This window comes from Siphateles boraxobius, unplaced genomic scaffold (genome assembly GCF_051911475.1).
Source record: "Siphateles boraxobius isolate OS27281-9 unplaced genomic scaffold, OSU_SipBor_1 65, whole genome shotgun sequence".
NCBI classification, from domain to species: domain Eukaryota; kingdom Metazoa; phylum Chordata; class Actinopteri; order Cypriniformes; family Leuciscidae; genus Siphateles; species Siphateles boraxobius.
The window spans coordinates 6594365-6617692 of NW_027509192.1; the positions used below are offsets into that span (position 1 = coordinate 6594365).

The 23328-nt window shown below is 38.1% G+C and overlaps 3 protein-coding genes across 6 annotated transcripts; 1 reads left to right on the plus strand and 2 right to left on the minus strand.

Annotated features, from left to right (window-relative positions):
* Positions 1-49: 49 nt before the first annotated feature.
* On the minus strand, positions 50-11835 carry csnk2a2b (casein kinase 2, alpha prime polypeptide b). 2 transcript variants are annotated; one of them, XM_077210494.1, is made up of 12 exons: positions 10752-11835; positions 8178-8289; positions 7098-7199; positions 6480-6530; positions 5879-5938; positions 5712-5795; positions 4935-5045; positions 4627-4728; positions 4421-4521; positions 3260-3408; positions 2522-2604; positions 50-545 (listed from the first exon to the last, which is right to left on the minus strand). In XM_077210494.1, the coding sequence occupies exons 1-11, from the start codon at positions 10853-10855 to the stop codon at positions 2528-2530; spliced, it is 1053 nt and encodes a 350-aa protein (XP_077066609.1). In that variant the 5' UTR covers positions 10856-11835; the 3' UTR covers positions 50-545; positions 2522-2527. The 2 variants fall into 2 exon arrangements, with proteins under 2 accessions (XP_077066609.1, XP_077066610.1); XM_077210495.1 differs by lacking the exon at positions 6480-6530 and having other exon boundaries at positions 10752-11660.
* cfap263 (cilia and flagella associated protein 263) lies at positions 11702-16939 on the plus strand. Of its 3 annotated transcripts, none has more exons than XM_077210493.1 (8): positions 11702-11978; positions 13494-13608; positions 14852-15007; positions 15094-15249; positions 15329-15565; positions 16032-16139; positions 16382-16537; positions 16658-16939. In XM_077210493.1, exons 2-8 carry the CDS (start codon positions 13594-13596, stop codon positions 16766-16768), a joined length of 939 nt encoding a protein of 312 aa, XP_077066608.1. In that variant the 5' UTR covers positions 11702-11978; positions 13494-13593; the 3' UTR covers positions 16769-16939. The 3 variants fall into 3 exon arrangements, with proteins under 3 accessions (XP_077066608.1, XP_077066607.1, XP_077066606.1); XM_077210491.1 differs by lacking the exon at positions 11702-11978 and adding an exon at positions 13188-13285; XM_077210492.1 differs by lacking the exon at positions 13494-13608 and having other exon boundaries at positions 11802-11978.
* On the minus strand, positions 16912-22974 carry znf319b (zinc finger protein 319b). Its single transcript, XM_077210487.1, has 2 exons — positions 22593-22974; positions 16912-21352 (listed from the first exon to the last, which is right to left on the minus strand). Exon 2 carries the CDS (start codon positions 21129-21131, stop codon positions 19314-19316), a length of 1818 nt encoding a protein of 605 aa, XP_077066602.1. The 5' UTR covers positions 21132-21352; positions 22593-22974; the 3' UTR covers positions 16912-19313.
* Between the last annotated feature and the right edge of the window lie 354 nt (positions 22975-23328).

Genomic DNA, 23328 nt, shown 5'->3' on the forward strand with positions numbered 1-23328 from the left:
ACATTTAATTAAAACCCAAATCCCATCAACAGACAACGAGGCACATAAATCTAAATAAAAATCATTTATTTTCATTAATATAGTAATCAATCTACCTAGAGCAAAGAAATAAAGGTCCACCATGCCACTTTATTACTACAGTATGTGGAGGCTGCGCCAAGGTCTGAATACTGAACAGACAGACACACAGACCAATAAGGAGAGAGGGGGCGGGGTTCAATCTGGTCTTCATTCTCCATGCCTAGTTTAAGGTGGGAGGGGCCAGTGTACTTGGGGGTGGAGTCGAGGATAATTTCTTTCATCTAAAACTTGGGAGGGAAAGCTTTGAAATCTTCAAGCTAGAGGAACAGACCTGTTATAGAGGGGCAGACCAATCTTGATGGACAAATGTCTGTGTCAGTGTGAATGTATACGAGTGTATGGTCGGTGTGTGTCCGAGAGACGAGTGTAACAGGTGCTGCTTAGATCCAACTTTCACTGTACACTTGAAGAAGTTTCAGACACAAGGGATAAAAAATTGAGGTAACAAACGCCTTTTCCGGTTCCTGAAAAAACAAAAACAAAAAAAGGCACATTTCAATTTCAGACACTTTTAAATACTACTCCATTTCAAAAATCAAATTGTGGATTAATTCACTTGATATAGGAATTCATGATTATTATTATTTTTTTATTATTATTGATATTACGATTCTGATTGATACTAATTAAGCTGATAACCGGCAAATGGGATATTTAAAAATTCTGTACTATTTTGTCAAATTAAATCAAATAAAACTTTTTTTTTTACATTTAGGCATGACAACATTACATATAACAGCAGTGTCGTTATTACTATTAAAAATTATTTTAATTTAATGTATGTTAATTGAAATAAAATATAAATATTAGTTAAAATTTTTTTACTTCAACTATAAGAAATGTTGCAATAGCAACTAACCGAAATAAAGTTCTTTCAAGATAAAGTACTAAAATTACTAAAACTGAAATAAAAATTAATAAAGAGTTAATTAGATTTGCTAAAGAGTACATTTATCAGTGTTATTAAAATGTTAATGTTTTTACAATTGTGTAATATAAATGTAAAAATAAGCATGTAGAAATAAATACCGATTGAACTGCTACAATAAAGCTCTAATATCCGCTGATTATAACCAATATGGTTCAGATTTAATTTTGAGAAGATTTGATCTTCTCAAACAGAATTTACATTAAAATAATGGTTCATATGCACATCCCAAAAACTGAAAATGTGTTGCAGGGCTCTCAAGTTTTATTAAAAGTTTAGAGTGAGATTTAGGGGAGGAGCCACCCAAATATTTGCAGCAGCGGTCCCTTGACCCAACCAAATTCGCTTCAATTTTTGCTAGGGGTTCAATTTTGCCTATTGTTCATAATTGACCAGCACAAATGGAAATTATAACAATTGTTAAATCTGATAAAAAGACAAATTCATCCAAATAAAATAAATAGTTATATTTAAAAAATACAAATTTATTGCAAAATAAAAATAAATTTGACCCCAAACAAGCCAACTGAACATCAGTGCTCAATGTACATAACATTGTGTCATAACAACTTGCCCTGAGCATGTATGTCAAGACCCAAACCGGTCACCTTTACAGGGGTCATCGGATGCCCATTTTCCACAAGTTGGTATGATTCTTTTGGGTCTTCATGTAAAGTTTGTAACATACTTTGGTTAAAATTTCTCAATGGTTGTGTAAAACAACACCCTTTTTACCTCTTCAAAAACAGCTCTGTTCACAGTGACCCGTTTCGGTGCATGTCTCTTTAAATGATAATGAGCAACAACTTTTTGGCTTTTTGAGGATTAAAAAATGGATTTTTTGAATGGATGGATTTTTTTCATTCTATGGTGATTGTGTCCACACACTGCAAAGACACATTTATTTGCAAATACCATATAAAAGTGTATTTGGCATCCGATGACCCCTTTAAAAGCAGTTGGAGAGTTTTTGAATGCATCAAAAATAATTTAGCACGAATTTGGCTATACTCCTCAACATCAGCTCTCACCGTCTTTGATCACAGTCAAGAGATATCGTCCCGGAATTGTAAAATCAAAATGCTAAAAAAAAAATTAAAAAATGAAGTTGTCCGCAAACCGCATTCATCAGATCGTGCTCTTTCAACTTCCACTCCGTGTGTGAGCGTGTTGTCTAGTAACGAACGTGCTTGCAGCGGGAACACATAATTTACCCGGAAAAAACTAATTCTAATTTCTGATTGGCTGGTAGCTAGCATTTAACTCTGTATAACTCGAGACAGATGCTATGAACTCGGCAGAGAACCTACCTCCGTTTGCCTGCGTCTTGTTCATTAATTGTATAGCGGGACAAGTTCCCTTACTCCTCAGCGTGAGAAATACAAGGTGTGGCGTGTGAGCGTGTGAACGGGTTGAAATGCGTGTGTCTCACGCCCAATGCGTGAGACTTGAGAGCCCTGGTGTTACAATTATAAAGAAACATTTGAATATACACTGATGAAATATTGACACCTGCTCTCATCGGGGTGTGTTGGTTCCACTTGACACTATGGTGCCATCTGTATTAGTGTGAGACTGCTCCTTCACCACCGGATCTGAAGACATGTAAAAATGTGTGTTTTAAGAATTTTAGGCCTCGTTCACACTGCAGGGGCTTAATGCTCAATTACGATTTTTTGAAAAAAAAAACAATTTTCCAAGGCCGTTCACATTTTCATTTAAATGCGACCTTTTGTGATCTCCTGTGTGAACGTGAACGTGAAATGACCGTTTTTTTAACAAATGTTTCAAACTTACATGTTTGCGGAAGTAGCTAAACATGGACCGAATAGAGCTGTCCCCCCCAAATATTAATTAAATCAGAAACCTCGCTTGCATTCCATTGACTGGTCTCAGCATCGTCCGCCATAGTTGTTGTTTATCTTCTCATTCCCGCCTACCTCAACAGAATTATGACGTTTGTCGCATATCAATGACGTGCGGGTCAGATACATGTGACCTGGCCGTTCAGATTGAAGTCGCATTTGAAAAGATCGGATACATATCGGATTTGGACCACATACCCAAGTGGCCTGGGTCGCATTTGAAAAGATCGGATCTGTGTCGTTCAAACTGTCATGAAAAGATCAGATACAGGTCGCATATGGGCAAAAAAATCGGAATTGGGTCGTTTCAGCCTGCAGTGTGAACGTAGCCTTAGACTCTTTGTTGTGTCATTATAAGTGCCAGGAATGAGGTAAGCAAACTCACAGAAATAAGGGTGCTCCATGGCCTCGGTGGCGGTCAGTCTCTGCTGATGGTCATAGCGTAGCAGCTTGTCGAGAAGGTCCAGAGCCTCTGGGCTGACCAAATGCTGGTTCTCCGTCTGCACAAACTGTTCCCAGCGCTTCCGTGTTTGCCTGTAGGATACGGCAGGGGAGTTTCAATAACTGGACGAACTATGATTATATCACTCTTGGTATTTGGTACTTGGTATTTCATCATCCATGTACTGACCACTCAAGCTCGGTCAGATATCATCGGGTTGGGAATCGAAAATCGATTCCAATTCGGGAATCGGATACTTAATGTCGATTATTAACATTTATCAAAGAACAAAAGAAAAACTAAATCACTCGCTGATCTAGACTTAATAACTTTTGTAACTTTAATAAGGATTAATCTATATTTTTTATTTATAAAAAGAAAACTATGCAGTTTTATTTAATGTTTGATAATTCCTGTACCTGAAATTTGTTCAGTTGTATTTATATGTGCTATTGCTATTTTGTTTATTTGTTCTTATTTTATTACTGTTTACTTACCTTTAATAATGTTTTAAATTTATTTATATTAGTTAGTCCAGCTGTTTTTGCTGTGGTATTTTCATTAAAACCACAGGAAAATTTTAGTGTTCTTTTGAAATCAGCTACAACAAAACGTTTTGCCAAAAGACACAGAATAAGTATGTTTGATATAAATGTTTTTACCTTCCTGGAATCGACACTCGGTATCAAAAAGAATAAAAAACAAACGGTACCCAACCTTATTAATAAGGCTGCACGATTAATAGAAATTAAACCGCATGGGATTTGGCAAAGGCTTTATTAATGATACAAATTTCCTTATGTAAAAAGTCATCGAACTCAGTAGAAAGCCTTGGAATTACCTAATTTTGGTTTATGAATAAACTTTAGATAAATATTTATTATAAAATAATTTATTATAAAATGAATTTTTATAATTAATTTAAATATAATATATTATAATAAACAAATAGTATTTTATTTGCTAATAAAATATATCAAATATAATTTAAAAAAATCTATTCTTGTGATGTTGTTGTTATTCTTTATTAAAAAGTTTTCTGAATATATATATATTTTTTTTGGTTTCTCAAATTCCTCCATGACATCCTCGGCTGGTACTCACTGGCCGAGTAGGTCTTTGAATCTTGGATCCAGTTCAATGTGGTATTTGCGCAGGTAGCCAAATAACTCATCTGTTCCGAGAACTTTTGCAATCCGCACCAACTGAGGAACGAGGAAGTCGAATGAAATCATGATCACATGCTGTTTAGCTAGTAAATTTAAATGCATAATAATATTTTGAAATTTATTTTTTAACACTCTAATCACCTGATCATAGTTGTCTTGGCCATGAAAGAAGGGCTCTTTCTGAAAGATCATACTGGCCAGCATGCAACCGAGACTCCACATGTCCAGACTGTAATCATACATCTGTTCACACAATATAACACACATTAAACCCAATTACCACACGCAACCTAAAAAGAAAACAGCAATTTTATTGCTTCAGAAAACCTTTATTGATTATTATTCAATTGTGCTAAGATTTATCTGATCGTAAAAATTACTAAGTACATCTGCAAGTAAACATTTTTACATGCATAATTATACTGTGTGTGATTCAGAGAGCATTTTACCTGATAATCCACCAACAATTCTGGACCCTTGAAATAGCGTGAAGCAACTCTGACATTGTACTCTTGTGCAGGGTGGTAGAACTCAGCAAGACCCCAGTCTATCAACCTCAGCTAAATCAAACACATACAAACATGATTCAGAACACAATATAACACCAGAGAATTTCTAATAGAAGAGAACTGGCACTGTATGGTTATTTCCGGTTTCTGGACTGGTTGCTGTAACAGGTCTCTGTCCATTTAAGTTCACTAATCTGTTCTAAAAATCCGTTCAAAAATGTGATGACGTCACATAATAGCAGAATGCTAGCGTGTTCCGGTCAACAACGACCTAACCTGTAAGAAATCGAAAGGACATAAGTACTCGTTCATTCGACTTTTGGACTATAACCTATATTGAACTTGCGGAATCAACAATAAAATCTATGTTGATTCAACGACAAGCAGGAGAAAGGGATACATTTAGCCGTCTAGCTCCATAGACTCCCATTCATTCTGCACTCGCCCACTATCACCTCCAGTGGAATTCTAATGGAACTGCAACCAAGATGATATACAATGGGGCTAATGGGAAGACTCCGTTAGACGGGCTCTTATAACACCCTGTTTTTCCCAAAAGAAACCGGTACCCTGATGCCATCTGCTGGTGTATAATTAAATAACTACATGACAGAGGGAACATTACCGCTCTTCTTTCTATAAAAGTCTCTATGAATTGTATTCTGAATGTCTTAAATGTAGTTCAAGTTGAAGAATTAACAATAACTGCTTCGTTACCTTCCTTAACTGGTGATCGATCATAACATTGTGGGGTTTGACATCGCGGTGCATGATCCCCATACTGTGGCAGTAGTCCAGAGCCTGCACGTAAAAAATAAAATAAACAAACCTTAGAAATTCACGGAGGCCTCCAAAACAAGCCACTGAAGCACACCCTTACTTACCTTTAGTAGTTCATACATGTAAAAACGTATATCATAATCTGTTAACTTTTGATACAGCTCCTAAACAGAAAGGAAACAAAATATATTAAATTTCAGCGAAGAATTTGAAACGGAACTTCAATATAACGTCAAATAAGCTCTTAAATCATTTTAAATTATTACACAGTTCCTTGATTTCTGATTAGCCAGTTGGTAGAAAAATATTTTTGCAAAATAGCTGATCCCCTTAAATAGTTTCCAATTTAAATATAGGAGACTAGTTATCTGTCTTTCTGACAATTAGTTATTCAGTACCATACATTGACTGACAGACAGACAGACAGATAGACAGACAGATTAACATACAAACAAATAGATAGATTGACATACAGAGATAGATAGATAGATACACAAATATAAATAGACAGACAGTAGATAGATTGATTGACATACAGATAGATAGATAGATAGACAAACATAAATAGACAGACAGACAGACTGATAGACAAATAGATAGATAGACAGACAGACAGACAGACAGATAGATAGATAGATAGATAGATAGATAGATAGATAGATAGATAGATAGATAGATAGATAGATAACCTTAACTAGAATATACCTTAAAATCGGTGTTATTGATGCATTCAAAGACAAGCGCAGGTGTTCGAGACTGCAGAAAGATTGGGGATAAACCGAGAGAAATAAACAGAAAAGAAAGATGAACAATTTGGAAAAGGAAGTCCTTCAAATAAAGAAATCCATAAATCAACAATAGTAAGCATTAACAGACGCTATCAAGCATTCATTGAGGTTGCAATCAAAAGTAAAACAGAAGAACATAGATTACAAAAGCATAATGATTGGCTGCAAGCCTTTGTACTGATGTAAAATCTAATTTGATATTTCAATAATCATCACTACACTTCTCAGTAATTTTCACATGATCTCATTTGTGTCCAGATAATCTTCTAGAATCACTCTATTACCGGTTACATGTTTGGAAGGTAAATCTGTGATATTACCAATCAGATTGTTATTGTCATTTCACCGAGAAACTTCTTACAACCAATTCCGGCTTAAAACCAAATTTAGTCCTGTGAACTAGAAAAAAGCTATTTTTTAAAAAGCAAAAGTCTCTCTTTTAGAGAGAGAGACAAAATCAAAGTCCTCCAAGGACAAACTGAACCCTGATTTGACTAGTATCGCCAATGGAAAAGGGGAGAGATGGAGAACATACCACAGGGTCCTTTACTGTGTCCATTAGTTGAATGATGTTGGTTCCTCCTCGTAGGTTCTCCAGGATCTTGATCTCCCTCTTGATCTTCTTTTTCTTGACAGGCTATTTTAGAAAACAATGATGTAACAATATACAAACTTACTCATCATTAAAGACCAATAGCCTTTAGCTTATATCAAAGCCGTAACACATAATTTGCTATTGCTAGTGAGAATAACAAGGGAAGGGACATTCTCATTCTAGAAAGCATTTGATTGGACAAAACACTGGGCATGCCCAAGAGTGCAAGATGAGTCATCAATATTTTTTGACTATTTTTTCAGAATAGAAAAAATGTATATGTTAAATGCATATGTCTACATATATGCATCTATAACATATGTATTAAGTGTATGCTAGCATATACACTATCATTCAAAAGTTTTTTAGAGAAATTTATAATTTTATTCAGCATGGATATTGATCAAAAGTGAGAGTAAAGACATTCATAATGTTACAAAAGATGCAAATAAATCCTGTTCTTTTGAGTTTCCCGTTTAGCAAAGAATCTGGGGAAAAAAGGATCATGGTTTACACAAAAATAATATGCAGTTTTGATGAAATTGAAGATAATAAAAAAATGTCTCTTGAACAGCGAATTGGAATGATTTCTGAAGGATCATGTGACACTGAAGACTGGAGTAATGATCCTGAAAATTCAGCTTAGCCATCAGAGGAATATTACATTTTAAAAACAGTTATTTTAAAGGGATAGTTCACCCAAAATACAGGTTTGGAACAACTTGATTAAATGTTGACAGAAGTTTCATTTTTAGGTGAACTATGATGATAGAGGGGCAGCTAACTATATTGTAGTAATACTTCACAATATTACTGTTTTTACTGTATTTTTGTTCAAATAAATGCAGCCTTGGTGAGCATAAAAGCTAATAAAATCATATTAAACAAACTATCGGTTTGGAATAAATCTACATTCAATTTACCTCAGAGAAACCACAACATTTCAGCTAATGACAACATTCTGTAACCCTAAATAGTTAGTTGACTAGGGTCATATTGATAATGCACACAAACTCTCACCTTGAGGATTTTGACCACAACCTTCTCATTATTGTTGATGTTGATGGCTTCGAAGACCTCGCTGTATTTGCCCCTCCCGAGCTTCCGAACCAGCTGGTAATCCTCCTGGTTACTGCAGGTGGTACACAGATTCACATGCCAGTCAGATAGAGGATCTACAGCAGAAACCAACATCTCCAGCCCAGAACGCAAAAACGTGGCTACTGCTAGCAGAAGGGGGCTGAAACAGTCAACCATCTGTGAAAATGACCAAGCCCATCATTTCCCCTGTCAGCTGAGGGCTGACTGACGTCTCTACCGAGGGACGGAGCCAAAGACGACATTTTAAGCAATGGTCTGCTGTCTGAAACTCTTAACTATATTAATGAGGGAAATAATCTCTGAATATTCTTACGGAGCTTTGTACATTCAGAATCATATTTTTATCTGTGTAGCAAATCAAAATGGCTTAACATGAAGAAATATGTTACAAATACAGTTGGGCGTATGCACTACAATGTACTATCTATTGGCTTAAAAACAAAAGTCGGCTGGATCCAACAGTTTTATTTTAGTATTATTTATATATTTTGAATAAGCTTTCATTTTTATATTTTCAGTTTCCATTTGAATATCAGTTTAAATGTTAGTATTTTTTTTCATTTCGATTTAGCTTTAATTTATTTTTATTTCACCTCTAGTTTTAGCAATTTTAGTACTTCAACTTAGTTCATTCCCAAGGCAACATTTCTTGTTTTAATTTAAGGTTTTTAAATTTAATGTAATTTATTAATATTCTTTTTTTTAATCGTTTTAGTTAACAATAACAATACTAACATCAAAATAACTCACCAATGCCATACAAAATAGACTTGGCCACATTTAAGTTAGAAGTAGACATCTAAAACATTATCGCCCACTAAAGTCTCTGTTGTCCCCAGAATGTGTCTGTGAAATTTCAGCTCAAAATACCCCACAGATCATTAATTATACCATCTTGTAAATGCCCAGGCCATTTTTGATTGGAAAGAAAAAAATGCTGTTTTCATGCATGTCTCTTTAAATGCAAATGAGCTGCTGCTCCCACCCAGCTTTCCAGAAGAGGGCGGAGTCTGTACAGCTCATGCCTTGGATATCCTGCCAAAAACTAACAAAATATCTGCTTTGTTTTTATTATCATCTCTATCGCGGACACACTCAAGTGACATTGCAGTTCTTCATCATCATGAAAATATATTATCGGCATGCGTTTTAAAGCCATATCAGTCTAAACTTCTGATACGTTTACTCGAACAGAAAGCTGGATGTCAGACGGAGCGTCCCGTGAGTATTAAACAAAGTTCTCTTTCGTTTAAACGGTCAAATACACACAATGTTATGTCAAAAACACACAAAGTTCAAAAATAAACACAGTCGGTTATGTCTGAAAATCAACAGCAAGAAATCACACGTGTATAATTGGATTGTGTATTAAAATGAAAGCAGCATACCTACTGCTATACTCTTAATACGAATCAAGCAACAAAAGAAAATGAAAATAACTCACTGCTCTTGGTTGAATAACTTAGTAGCTTTAATAAGACAAAATTTCTTATTTGAATGCAGCTGTTAAATGCTTTGGTGAGGAGATAAACATAGCGAACTTGGCAGGGTCTATGCTAATAGGGCAGAGTCCATCAGTAATTGTGGGCGGTTCCAAATAATTTGTGACGTCACAAAAGCTACAATCTGCAAAGGCTTGTTTATGCACATTTACGCACATTTATGTTCAAACACCGTGTAAAAGTGAATTTTTCATAATAGGACATAGGTTATTTTTCTGTGGAATTCAAATGGAACATTTTTATGCAGCTTTCTGTTTCATGCAACAGTTTTAATGTTAAAAAAAGAATAAAAACAGCATAAAAAGCTTAAGTCTCAAATGTATTTTTCCCATTCTGCATATTCGAACTTGGAAGTCACATTTAATAATGACTTAATTTCGACTCTTATATTTTTGGACAAAATAATGTGCCCAAAAAAATGTTTGGGGAGTTTGACAGTCACTGATCAGTTCCGTTTTATGGAAAACAGCTGGCATGAAGGTTGCTAAGATAAAGTCTCCTTTTGTGTTCCACAGAAAGGTATATATAAGAAATAACGACAGCACAATTATATATGTGCACTGTGCAAAACAGAAACACATTAGCTGCTCCAGAGGAATCTAACCATTAAACCCACTAAATGTTCTATTAGTGCGCTGGTTTAGAATGGTAATTACTGAATGTGGATTGCACACTTGAGGGAATCTGTGCATTTACATAAAATCTGTGGATGCTGAGGAGGACACACACTGCTCTCTAACGCTGCATCTGTAAATCCGTTCATGTCATCCTCTCATCACCAGCTCTCAAACAGGGGCTGCTCGATCACACAGATTGATGACTTTCCCAGCACGATCGATACCGAGCCTACAATGTGAACCACTGCGCAAAGAAAACCAGTAGATACATGCACAAAATGATGCACGTGAACGCGCCTAGGTAGGCAGCTCACTAGGATTTTTGAAACACAACATCTGATGATGATGCACTTTTATAGCTTTAAATATCTCACCTCCAGGTGGGCACATGGGCCTCGTAGTCCCAATATTCTCTGCTCTTCAAAGTGTTGACATCGGCATACACCCGAGATTTACTACCGGCCACTGGGCCGGGCATGGCGCGCAACGGGGCTCAGGGTGTAGGAGAAATCCGATAGCCAAATCCAATCCAAAACACACAGATGGAGGACCAATGATCAGATTTAGACCAGCCCGGGGGGGTGGTCTGATGGTATCCGGTTCGGGCGTGTAATATCTGATATCAGCAGCGTAAAAGATGGAGCGCGGTGGCCGCTGAGCAGCACTCGTTCCCCGGTTTGTCAGCGGTGTTTAGACCGCCTGTAGATCCGAGGGTGAAAATTAATAGTGTGAAATGCTCTGGCAGTGCTAATATCGCATACAAAGATGCGAAAATGAAGTCTAGAAGGTCTATTTGGACCTGTATGTGTGACGTTTTGTGAAAAGTTATTTGGTTTAAAAATAGTCTGAGTCCTAGGCGGGGGGGTTTGTTTAGATCTAATTATTGTGGGTTAAACCCCCCCACCACCCCAAAGGGGCCTCAAATCCCTAGATCCAAAGCATAAAGATCCGAGAAAAAAAGCCAGGATGTGTGTTCTCTCAGTCTTCAATCTGTAGCAAATGGATGTTGGAAAATACAGTCCACCGTAAGTGAGTAGAATATAACTAATCAGTCCCTGAGCTTCAGGATATTGACTGGTTAGAAAGGGAGGGAGAGGCGGTGGACTACAGATCGATGTTCTACCCGACCCCTGTGAAAAACCGTGTCACCGTGACGTCGCTTGCGTATAGTCGTTGTGCAATAATCGCAAAAACCTCTTATAATCCCGTGCAGCGTTCTGCTTGTGATCGGGGTTCGGGTTTTCCGGACCAATCCCCCCGTGCTGCTACAGGAAAAATGGACTGGAACGATTTGACCCGGAAGCGCAAGATAGCTTTATCAATTAGCATAAAAAATCCGGAAGTACAAGTTTGCCATGGCCATAGGTATCGATAGATATCTATACGTAGATACCATATGCATAGACATCGTCTATGACCACATGCACCAGCTCCAACCTCGGTGACGCTTCCACCATCTTGGAACGGTCAACATGGCGCTGTTCATCACTCGCGCTAACAAATAAATACATTTCCATCGAAAAAGATACAGTATTGTGCAGCATATGGTTGTAAAAAACCGCCGACATACATTCCATACGAAATGGACTAACCTTTCAGAGGTAAGAATGTGTTTATTTGTGTTTTTATAACTCAATATCGTGTAATATCCATATGCATAATTGTGCAACATTAATGATAAACTAAATTCTATGAAAATCATCTTCTAATCGTTCTATTGCATATATAGATATTAGTAAATGTGAATAACTACGGATGTAGACGCACAGTCCACTTGCTCTCTTGTCTTCATAGATGTCTAGTGTTTGCGTCCGACTTTTACCGTTCCAATATGGCGGACGGTTTACAGCCGCTAATGAGGCATCTGCATTTACGTATTATCTATGGTCATGGCCACTGGGCATGTCCTTCCGTTGCTATGCGCCCATATTTTACTTCCGTTTGATGACTAACAGACATTTTGAGGAAATGTGTGGCTGTGTTCATCGTTTCATTCACTGCTATCCACCTTATCCTTGATGACGAGCTTACTGCGTTTTTAATTATGGGTTGCAGTTCCGGTTTGGGGAACTTCCATTCAAAAAGACTGAAACGAATCACTTCAAATCATAAGGTTCCCCTACAAATAAAGCTTATCCGACTCATTCACTCAGTTTTCTTTCATGTTTTCTTTTAGAATAACATGAGAATAACGTACCACGTGACATGTTATAAAACGAATATCTATGGCAAGAGCTCTTTTCAGTTACTGCATTCTTTTCCTCACTATTATTTTATTTTTTCCTTTTGGATTCCGCTGTAATAATATGAAAAAGGTCAAATACTGCACATTTGTGGTCTGTTCTCCTGATTTAATTTACGATGCCATTAATAATTCACTGGAATGCACAATAATCTCTTTTTTCTCCCCAAAAGCACTGTCAATTCTTAATTCTTGTTCAAATTGTTTACCGTAATAAACTATTAACTATGTATATTTCGGGGAAACACAAATCTGTATGTAGACGGCAGATGTAAATCTACCATTGAATAAATCATGTATAAATATCCTTATAAGATAACTGTTTTCATTAATAAATAACAATTCTGATGATGTTATTTATTTATGTATTTACTTATTTAAATGTCTTTCATAATTATGGTGGACATTGTCTGATAGGCTACAATCTGACCCTAACTTAAAATTCATATTAAAAACGTGCTTATTTTTAATAGGCGTTTTTCATAGAATATCACAACAACGGATGCATGAATTTAAGTGTTTATTGATTGTCTACCAATAATTTATTACGGGCGAAACAAACTCGCGCACGAAACCATGGTAACAAGCAACCATGGCAGCCTCGACAGAGCACAGTAAAACTGACACGGATCAAAACCAACTTGTTGAACTTGTAAAGGACCTAAAGTAAGTCAAAAAAGTTTTTTTTTCTATTTCAAATGTTGACGTAATCTTGCAGTCATGTTTGCCCAACAAAAAAAAGCGTTTCAATACTCTTATTTAGCTAACCAATAGACTGAACGTAGTTTCTGAACGTTATTTCTGGTTGCATCAGCAAACAATTTTGTATTTTATACATGTAAACACAAATCATTTTTATTTCACTACATTTAAGACGCTCCAATGCAGCGCTGCAAGCAGAGATCGGTATATATGAGCAATATATTTGTCAGCTGGACCTTCAGACTCCATCGGAGGCTTTTGAAACAGCACGGATGGAAATGGCAACGGTACGTATTTATATAGCTGCTATATATATATATATATATATATATATATATATATATATATATATACACACATATACCCTAACCCGGTGGATATATATATATATATATATATATATATATATATATATATATATATATATAACATGCTTTTCAAATAGTATATATTTGTATTTAATAAAGTAAACAAGTGCATACAGTTCTGATGTAATGTTTAGAGCGTCGTGACGGTTTTATCGTTATGCTTTCACTCTATGGGTGAAACATGACTGTGCATGTAAATCTTGTCATATAATACATTTTACGTTGTTCTTTCTGTATTCCTTAATCCTGTAAAGCCTGATATATAAATAATTGTTCGAAATACATTAATCATTGAGATCTTTATAACAGTATAGACTACTTACATAAAATGTCACTATGGCTATTCCACAGACAGGGCTTAGATTAAGCCAGGATTAGCCCTTAGTTCAACTAGGAAATTTGAGCCGTTTTTAAAAACAAGTTTTAGAAAAAAAACATTACTGGTGGTGTGCATCTTGAGACAAAACAATGGCACTGACTGACATATTTTAGGATATGCCAGTGCAAGTTGCTTTCATTTAACACACCTCACATGCATTTTAGACTGGGACTAGCTTAAGCCTTGACTGTGAAACTGTGGATTTTCCCATAATATGTCTTAGTAAGATGATATTTAAATTTTAAGTTTTATTATCAAAGCTCCATAGTGTTTTATTTTGGTGGACAAAACATATGATGCAATGCAAGATTTACAATTAAACGTTGCTCAAAAGCTTGTTGCATCATATTTCAGACTTTTTAACATGATTTTTTCATACTCAAGTAAACCTAAGTTACTAAGTTACTTCAGTTCAGGAAGTGTTCATCTTGAAATATTACTACCAATATAAAAGTTATTCTTATGTTTAATTTATAAAAATCAGTAAAAATGTCACTGCAAAGACACATGCACCACATCCTGAAGGAGGACTTTTTTTTACAGTTATATTAAAAGGTATTTTACTTGCTAAAAAGTATAAATCAGACGCCAGAAGGCATGTAATAAATTTTGTACAACAGGTTTTTCAGCAAAGTTTTGATCAAGAAATGTGTGCATCAAAACATGATACAGTAGGCTTTATAGGGATAAATAATAATTAACAATAAAAAAAAAAACAGGAGTGTTTTTATGAGTGGTCCATGCATGATGTTCATTCATTCATTGTCAATGTTTTGATTCCAGAGTCCAGGAAGGAAAACTAAAGTTCGCACTCCAGAGAGACAACAGCTCCTGACACTGGAACAGAAATGTGACGTCGCCCAAAGCGTCCTTAAACAGATGACTGAGGAAATGAAGAGAGCCAAAGACCATTCAGAAAGAGAGCTGGACAATTACAAGGTCATTAGTCAAGAGAGGGAACAAGCTCATAAAGCTTTGTCACAAATATATTACATACGCTTATATAATTGATTCTACCCTCTTAGGCAACTCTGGAAGAAGCTGATATCCACTTGGCGGAGTTTAAAAAAGAATGTTGCCAGTTTGATCGCGACATCTGTAAAGCACTGCAGGACAAAAAGTGTTTGACAATGAGTGCTGAGAAGGTCATCATATACATTGAGGACAGAATAAGGGCCAAGGTAAAAGAAAACTTCAAGTCGCAGGTTTATTCTGTCAAGAGTTGTGATTTAAATTCCCAATAAAGTGCCATCTTTCCAGGAGAACTTGATCGAGAAGTTGCATCGGAAGAATACAGCACTCGTCGCACACAAGAAAAAATTACAGGTCCAGCTAAAGCAACAGGAGGAGAAGAGTGAGGGACTGATGGCGCTGGACTTTAAGCAGCTCATGTTTGAGAACATCAAATCTTGTAAACAACTGGATGAGCAAAAGCTTGAACATTTGGATCTCAAACTGCTTGCAGGGAATGCCTTGCAAGCCTTGAATTGTAATAAGGTGATTCTTGGTTAACCATAGAAAATATCTGAAGATATTACCTATTTGTTGAGCCACACACCACAGTATTAGGACAGGTCTTGCAATGGTCATTATTACTATAGGTTATTGTTGGCCTTGTGTTGACCTAAAAGTGTGGGCACTGTAAAGGCCTGTTCACAACAAGAATGATAACTACAAAGATAACTATACTAGCGTCCACACCAGCGGACGATACATTTCTGTTTATTCTAAGCACACGCTGCCGTTTGGTCGTCTGTATCTTTAACGCTCAAGCTCTTCAAAATAGGATGGATTCTGATTGGATGTCAATGTTTTTATCAGCTTGAAAAAATCGTTCTGATTGTTTCTCTGTGCCGTTGTGGTGTGAACTCTGTTATTCTTTAATATTTTGATCTATATCTTTATCATTATAGTTATCGTCCTTAAGTGTCTAGAGATTTTTTTCAATGTCCCCTTCTTGCAGAAGAAGCTTCAGATCTTGACACTCGAGTCAGATGTGCTGAACAGTGACATTGCTTTACGGATGAAGTTACTGGTTAAGATTGAGGAGGAGATCAAGCAAGCGGAAGAGGTCAGGATAATGAAATCCCTATATGTTCTTGTTGAACTTACAGATCTGTAGAAAGACCACCATAAAGCTCCTCAAGAGCTTTGAGTATCTGAGCCAGAAACCAACATCATATCAGTAAATAACCAAATATTTACACTTTAAAAATCAAGATAAAGGCTAAACCAACTAAAAGGTATTTGTACTAGTTGGAATGATACTCCACTGGCCAAAAGCCATAATATGGATTTTATTTTTCCTGACAGGAACGGAACAAAGCAGAGGCTCTGAATGGAAAGTTGAGGGGCCAGTTGGCCGACTATCATGTACCACATGTCCTACAATACATTGAGGTTAAAGAGTCCCATGGCCAGCTGCAGAAGAGTGTTAAGGAATGGGAACGCAAGGTGGAGATTGCAGAGGTGAGGATTCTTATCCTTTATTTTTGTATTATTATTTATTTTAAAGACATGGTCATAAGACACTTATAGAATCAATCATCTCTTTATGGTTTTTATTGTCTGTTTTTTTTATATTTCCAGATGGCATTAAAAACATTCACGAAATCCTGGGACAAGCTTCAGATTGCTGCTGGAGCCAGACCAGTTCCTGCACGACGTGCAGCCACAAATCCTGTATTGCATGGGTTCTGACATAAGAGCTACCAGGTCCTAAATAACCACAATGCCCAAGAAGATACCCATACATTTAGAATCTTCTGCTGAATTTCATCTTAAGACACAAAATGCATCAATATAAAGAAAATAAATGCACATAAAAATGACACACAACAATGCATTATTAAAGAAAAGGTTTATTAGTTAGTGCTGTGTATATTAAATGCTACATACAGATATTTCAGCATGAATGTCACATCAACCGCCACATGAACTTCTTTTACTAGCTCGTTCACAATCTACAATTTGAAAAAAAGCTAAGGATAAGTATGTGTGCTTGGAAGCACAGATACTTGGAACAGATTACAGGAACTAACACAGCAGGCATGCACGAGGTGGAGAGGTCTCAAAACCATAGAGGAAGGTCATCGATCGAAGGTCGACGTTCCCCTGTGGTCCTGACACGTCTGCCAAGAATATAGAGATTTATAGAGATTTTAAACAATATTAATAAAAAAAATTAATATACAAACATGAAAACATAAAAAAACCTATACTTATGAATCCAACTGCTCTTTCATTCTTAATGCCTATGGTTTTAAAAAAAGCCCCTGGCATAAATAGATACTAAAAAGGGGAAACAAATTGGAGACCAAGGGCTCTGCGGATAAACTAGATGCCCCTGCTTAAGATCAAAGTGTCACCATCACCTCTAACCCCACAGTATAGGAACAGGCAAAACCTAACTGCAAGAGGGAGATGTTCCTCAAGGGCCAGTGATCAACATAATACTGCATAAGCAACAGAGCCAAGAATGTAATTTTGCCCCATGTAGGATGATGGGAAATTGCGATGGGGTGGGAGGGGTAAAGTAAACAAAAAAAAATTAGGCAAATCAAGACTTGAACAGTTCTATTAAAATTCAGCTTTGTGGACCATTACAAAAAGTGGTAGATTCTTCTAAAATTAAAACAAGGAGAGCATGTAATTTAAAAAAGATTACTCTTGTATGAGTAGCACTCAAATATGTCTGTTTAAATATATATACATATTTTTGTATATATGTCAGTTTAAAAAAAATTCTTAAAAGAACATACTGGTTATCGTTGAATAAGTATGCAACACAGACATTCACTAACAAAAACATCTGAATGACGTGTGTTTAAATCAAGGCCTTAGAGGCCCAAAACAATTACTTTTCCTCCTGGATCCTGGGGGAAGCCGAAAATACACTTTGAAAGTCTTTGATTATAGTTTTTGTAAAAGAAAATAACAGGGAAACAAAGACTCACCATCAAATTGCGAAATGCAAATGACTGTAGGCAAGACATGAAGTTGGCAGATTAGAGATCAAACACATGGATAAATCTATACAGTAGACATAGAATGACACTTAGGGTACTGTACAACAAGTATACAAGTCCTGTAAAGGTGGGGGAGGGGGACAAGGGGCAAAAACCTTTATAAAAACAGACTAAACTTTCACACAATCTTGAATACACCAATTACTACAACTACATCTACAAAGAGGCTGAATTTAACTTTAAAAAGGCAAATCAGAAACAAAAGGTAAAGAATGTATGAATCAGAACATGAAAATCTACTTATAACTGGTGCAGTTTAAGAAAGACAATGCAATATCTAATGTCAGGACTGTTAAACAAGTTGTATACATACTAACTATGTACATACAGTAATACAGGAAGCCTTTTCAGGTTTTTAAGCAATTTTTAGGACAGCTGTACTGATTCTGGTGGTAATATGAACTGTTTGTATGCAAGTTTACATTTCTATATAGATTCTATATATTTACGTATAATCTCAGTGAAATGTAGAGACCGTCTGAGGTCATTATACTTCTGCTGGTTAACGATCTGTCCCGTTTAGGGTGTGGTACAGTACAATGATGGTTTTTGGTACATACCATTAGTTGCCACGAGGAGAACGTCAACATTGACATAGACAGTTTCAACAGTTTAAAACAGCACAACTTTTTCCCCCTTTTTGTTTTGTCTTCAGATGTGGGGTGAACTAAATGCGCGCAGTAGGCTGCTGGAGGTGCTCCCAATGTGTGTACAATGTACTCAAATTGGAGCAAGGCTAGAGATCCAAGTACAGTTCTTTTGTAGAGGCACACAATAAGCAGTATCTCAACCATACTAGGTACTATAATGTGATAGCAAAAATGGATAGCTGATTCTATATGACGGTTCAAGACTGAACAAATAGTTGCAGACCAAATCATTTTTGTCTTGTGCTCTAAAGATCTTGAAGAAGGGCATTGTGAGCCACGTCTGGCCGAGGAGCCATGAGGCAGGTCAAATGCCGCCCTACTGTACTAGGATCACAGTGCTTTCTGGGATAGAGTTCGAAGATCTGTTTCTGTCCTCCCAGGATTCATATATAAACAACAACCAATAGTCTTTGTTTGCCCAATTAAATGATGCCTCTAGACATCAAAAAGGGAATAACTACTTGCTAATGAGGTATTATGAGGTTACTGGGCCTTGTAAAATTTCATTTGACTGGGGTAGTTTGCTGAGATTCCTAAAACCTCTGTGAATGTAATCGGGGACAAAAGTTACTGAATGAGAGAAGACACAGGGTACCCGCCACCTTCAGCCGTGTGCTGGACAGTATGCTCTTGAAGGGCTCCTAGATCAGCGAAACGCTCTCCGCACCATACACATTTAAACTGGGCATCTCTCGCATGCACGCTCTGATGCTTGGCCAGGTGTTCACGCTGCTTGAAACCCTTGTCGCAACTGGCGCACTTGTAGGGCTTCTCTCCGGTGTGGACGCGTCTGTGTCGCTGCATCTCCGAGGAGTACTTGAAGCGCTTCTCGCAGTCAGGACACTTCAACGGCTTCTCACGGGATGGGTCGCATCGGTGCTGTACGAACTCTGAGGAGGACAGGAAGCGTCGGTCACACAGCGAGCATTTGAGAGGCTTCTCGGTGCAGTGGGAATTCTGATGGCGTTGGAGCGTGGTGGCCTTTTTGTAAGCTTTTCCACACACGTCACACTTGTAGGGCTTGTCTGGATTTGTGGGTGTCGAGGAGGCCTCACCACATTTGTGACGTAGCAGCTCCCCAGACTGACTGAAGCCCTTGCCGCAGGAGGCGCACTTGAAGAGGTTGTCCATGCCATGAACGTGCTGGTGGTATAACAGATGGGACGGCTGCAGGAAGCCCTTGTCGCACAGGTTGCATTTGAAGGGGCGGTCGGCAGAGGCCTTGTGTGTGCGCCGGTGGCGCACTAGGGCGTACTGTTGTTTAAAGCTCATCTGGCAGTCTTCACAGTGGAACGGGCGTTCCTCCGAGTGGGTGCGTTCGTGCTGTCTCAGGTCAGACGGACGCTTGAAGCCCTTCCCACATGTGGCGCAGCGAAACGGCCGAGCACCTTGCGGCTGACACTGGTGGTGGAGGAGCTCGGAAGACTCTTTGAAGTGCAACTCGCAGAGGTTGCACTTAAAAAGGTGCTCGCCCGAGTGGGCATACATGTGACGGACTAGGTGTGAGCGGTGCTTGAAGCTCTTCTCGCACACCGCACACTTGAATGGTCGTTCGGAGCTGTGGGTACGCTGGTGGTGGGCTAGATGAGAGGACTGGCTGAAGCTTTTGTCGCATGTTTCACATTTAAACGGCTTCTCGCCTGTGTGGACGCGTTCGTGACGCGTGAGCTCGGATAAGTGACGGAAGCCCTTGGAGCACACCGAACACTTGTACGGCCTGTCAGGTTGCGAAGGCTCGAACGTAGGCTGGCCTGATGTTCCGACGGCAGCGCTGCCACTAGATGATGCTTCATCGTTGGATGGTTGCCCTGGGTTGGCCGTTGACGAAGTTGGTGTGGCATTTCCAGAACCCGGTCGATACGTTTTTTCACATATGGAGCACTTCATGGGGTTTCCACTGTTATGGGCATTGTGATGCTGCGCTAGAGAAGTTAGCAGCGAAAAGCCCATCTTGCACACCCCGCACACAAAAGGTTTCTGCTCCACCTGCACACACTGGTGCTCCAACAGGTCGGTGGCTTGGTGGAAGATTTTCAGACACTGCGTGCACTGAAACGAACGATCTTGGCTCACCATGCACTGGTGCTCATGTGGATTAGCCAGATGGGAGATGTCATGGCCACATGCACCACACTTGTGTCCTCCCTCGCTCCCTACATGCAAGGAGGACTGCTGCGCTTGTGCCGGATGCTGCTGCTGACTGTGATGCTGCTGCTGCTGTTGTTGCTGCTGCTGTTGTTGTTGTTGTTGCTGGGATTGTTGCAATGCCGCGTCCGGTTGGAGGACGATGCCGTAGACCGTGCAGCCCAGTGTGTCCGCCCCTGGTGGGATGGTGTGCACGACTGGAGGCGGGGCAACAGCATGCTGCTGCCACGCCTCCGTCATCCGTGCTCGGGTGTATGGATTCAGCTTGGAGCCGTAGTTGGACCGCTTTCTGGATGAATTCAGGGGGAAGGGATTGTTGGATTGCCCCGGATGGAAAAGGAAAAAAAGTAGCTAATAACGCTTTCAGGAACACGTTTTGGCTTGATATAAACAGAGAACTGACATGGATGTGATCATCAAGTGCAAAGGACCTTGACCTTCTTCATCACCTTGGTACAGCCCTGTAAGAAAAAACAAAAAACAAGAAAACTAGATGAAAAACTTACACAGCCAGCACACATCTTTAGGGGCATTTACACTGTAGTGCTCCACAAAAAGGATGGCCTGTGAACGAGTTTTGGGCCAATTCAACTATCACTAGCCTCATACATTAGTTGATGACTTCAAATTTAAAATAATATCAAAAGTAATATTGTTGTTGCATATTGTGCTGATTTAAATTTTACCACGGTAACATTCTCTAACTGGCTGACATAACGTGTCTTTACGCAGCCAACTTAAGGCTGCTCTCTGCCTGACAAAAATTCAGTGTAAAGATGCAATGCCAGATAAAAGCCATGCTAAATTATGCCTGCTCTGACCCACCTATAGACAGCATATAAATAGTTGGTGTAAAGACACCTAAATGCCACTTCAGTAGCAACCTTCTGCCCCACCTTTGCAGAGTAATATGATTTTGCAATAGTTAAGGGTTAATTAAAACGGCAATTAAGACTTGGAAGCATTTTTTTGTTGAAACATTAACGTTCTATGAAAAATATGTACTTTTCTGGCATATAAAAAACATTGCTAAAATTAAAATGTGTGTTTCCAGTAAAAATGTTGGCAAGACAAATAAAAAATCTGAACTACTGGTCCGACTGGGACAGAATAATATAACCCTATAATAATAGGGTAATAACACAGGTACGAGTATGTGTCTGGAACAACTCAAGTTTCGTGCTGGATAGCGAGACCATCCATATAGCATTGTGGGGGCATCACAGAACGTGCATACGATGATGCCCAAAATACTGTCTTAATAGTAGCACACTCGTTTTTGAGACACAGTCTATTGCCTAACACTAACAGTATTAATCACCTGTGTGTATAAAAGTGGTACAGCTGTTCCAAAGCATGCATGCATGCATGGTTAAGAAAATGTAATAATACATAAAGATAACGACTGACGCTTCTGTTCGCTGCGCATTGTTTACACACGATTCTATCGCGGTGAATAAAAGCCGGTGATAGAATTTAAACGTTAAGTAGAATTCATATTTATTTACAAAACAGTAGCCAATAGCTTATAAAACATAAGACGATGTTTAAGACACCTAGATGAAAACACAAAACACATAGCTTTTCAAAATGGCTAACGAATATTGGCAAGCTGGCTAACAGGCTAACAGTGGCTTTGCAACACACAGACCCACACACACACAGATATCCTTTTTAAATATGTTTAGATATGCAAATTACCTTTTTTCAGAAGTGGATTTCACCCATGTTTATTCCCAGGGATAGGCGTTCAATCAAGAAACGTCTTATAGTGATTTTCTGAAGGCCGTAAATCCGCCGACCGATCCGCGGTCTCTGCTAGGCCGCACCCCTAGCCAGTGTCTGAAAAAAAAACATGAAAACCCTGCAAACTCTCCGAATTTCGATTGGGTTGCTCCATAAAACCCCGATAACAGTCTTTTAAATGCGTTTGCAGTGCATTTAGGGGAGCTGACTGGCGAGGAATGGCCGACCCATAGTGCGTTTAATTTCGGGCTTAGATCGCTGACCACCGAAACGACCGAAACCCCCGACAGCCGCACGGGAACCTGAATAACAGAGAATTGGCATCCTCACAAAACATACCGGAAGTTCATTCATTTGATTATTTTTTATTTTATTTATATATTAATATTAGTATAAAACCTCGAAAAAACGCCATTATTACCACGAAAAATGTGTCTATCACTGTTTTAGGGTATATGTCGAGTGGTTATTTTATTAGAACGCTTTTTGGGGAATTATTGTAGTAACAGTAATATGAAGCTTTAATAAGACAGTAAACATCAACATTTTGTTCGTATGTACGTATAGAGTTTATGGTCATTGCTGAAATTCAATGTTGACTGCAGCTGCGCTTTTTTCCTTTTTTTTTTTTTTGTAAGGGTGGAATGCAAAAGAGTCGGAACCATTTGAATCAATATTTGCTGTAGTGGGA

Coding starts and splice junctions, on each gene's coding strand:
- csnk2a2b (XM_077210494.1), bottom strand. CDS start 10,855: ATGCCCGGCCCAGTGGCCGGTAGTAAATCTCGGGTGTATGCCGATGTC. Junction 5,939..6,479: donor TCAATAACACCGATTTTAAG/GTATATTCTAGT, acceptor CTTTCTGTTTAG/GAGCTGTATCAAAAGTTAAC. Junction 4,522..4,626: donor GCCAAGACAACTATGATCAG/GTGATTAGAGTG, acceptor CTCGTTCCTCAG/TTGGTGCGGATTGCAAAAGT.
- cfap263 (XM_077210491.1), top strand. CDS start 13,212: ATGGCAGCCTCGACAGAGCACAGTAAAACTGACACGGATCAAAACCAA. Junction 13,609..14,851: donor CACGGATGGAAATGGCAACG/GTACGTATTTAT, acceptor TTTTGATTCCAG/AGTCCAGGAAGGAAAACTAA. Junction 16,140..16,381: donor AGATCAAGCAAGCGGAAGAG/GTCAGGATAATG, acceptor TTTTCCTGACAG/GAACGGAACAAAGCAGAGGC.
- znf319b (XM_077210487.1), bottom strand. CDS start 21,131: ATGACGGAGGCGTGGCAGCAGCATGCTGTTGCCCCGCCTCCAGTCGTG.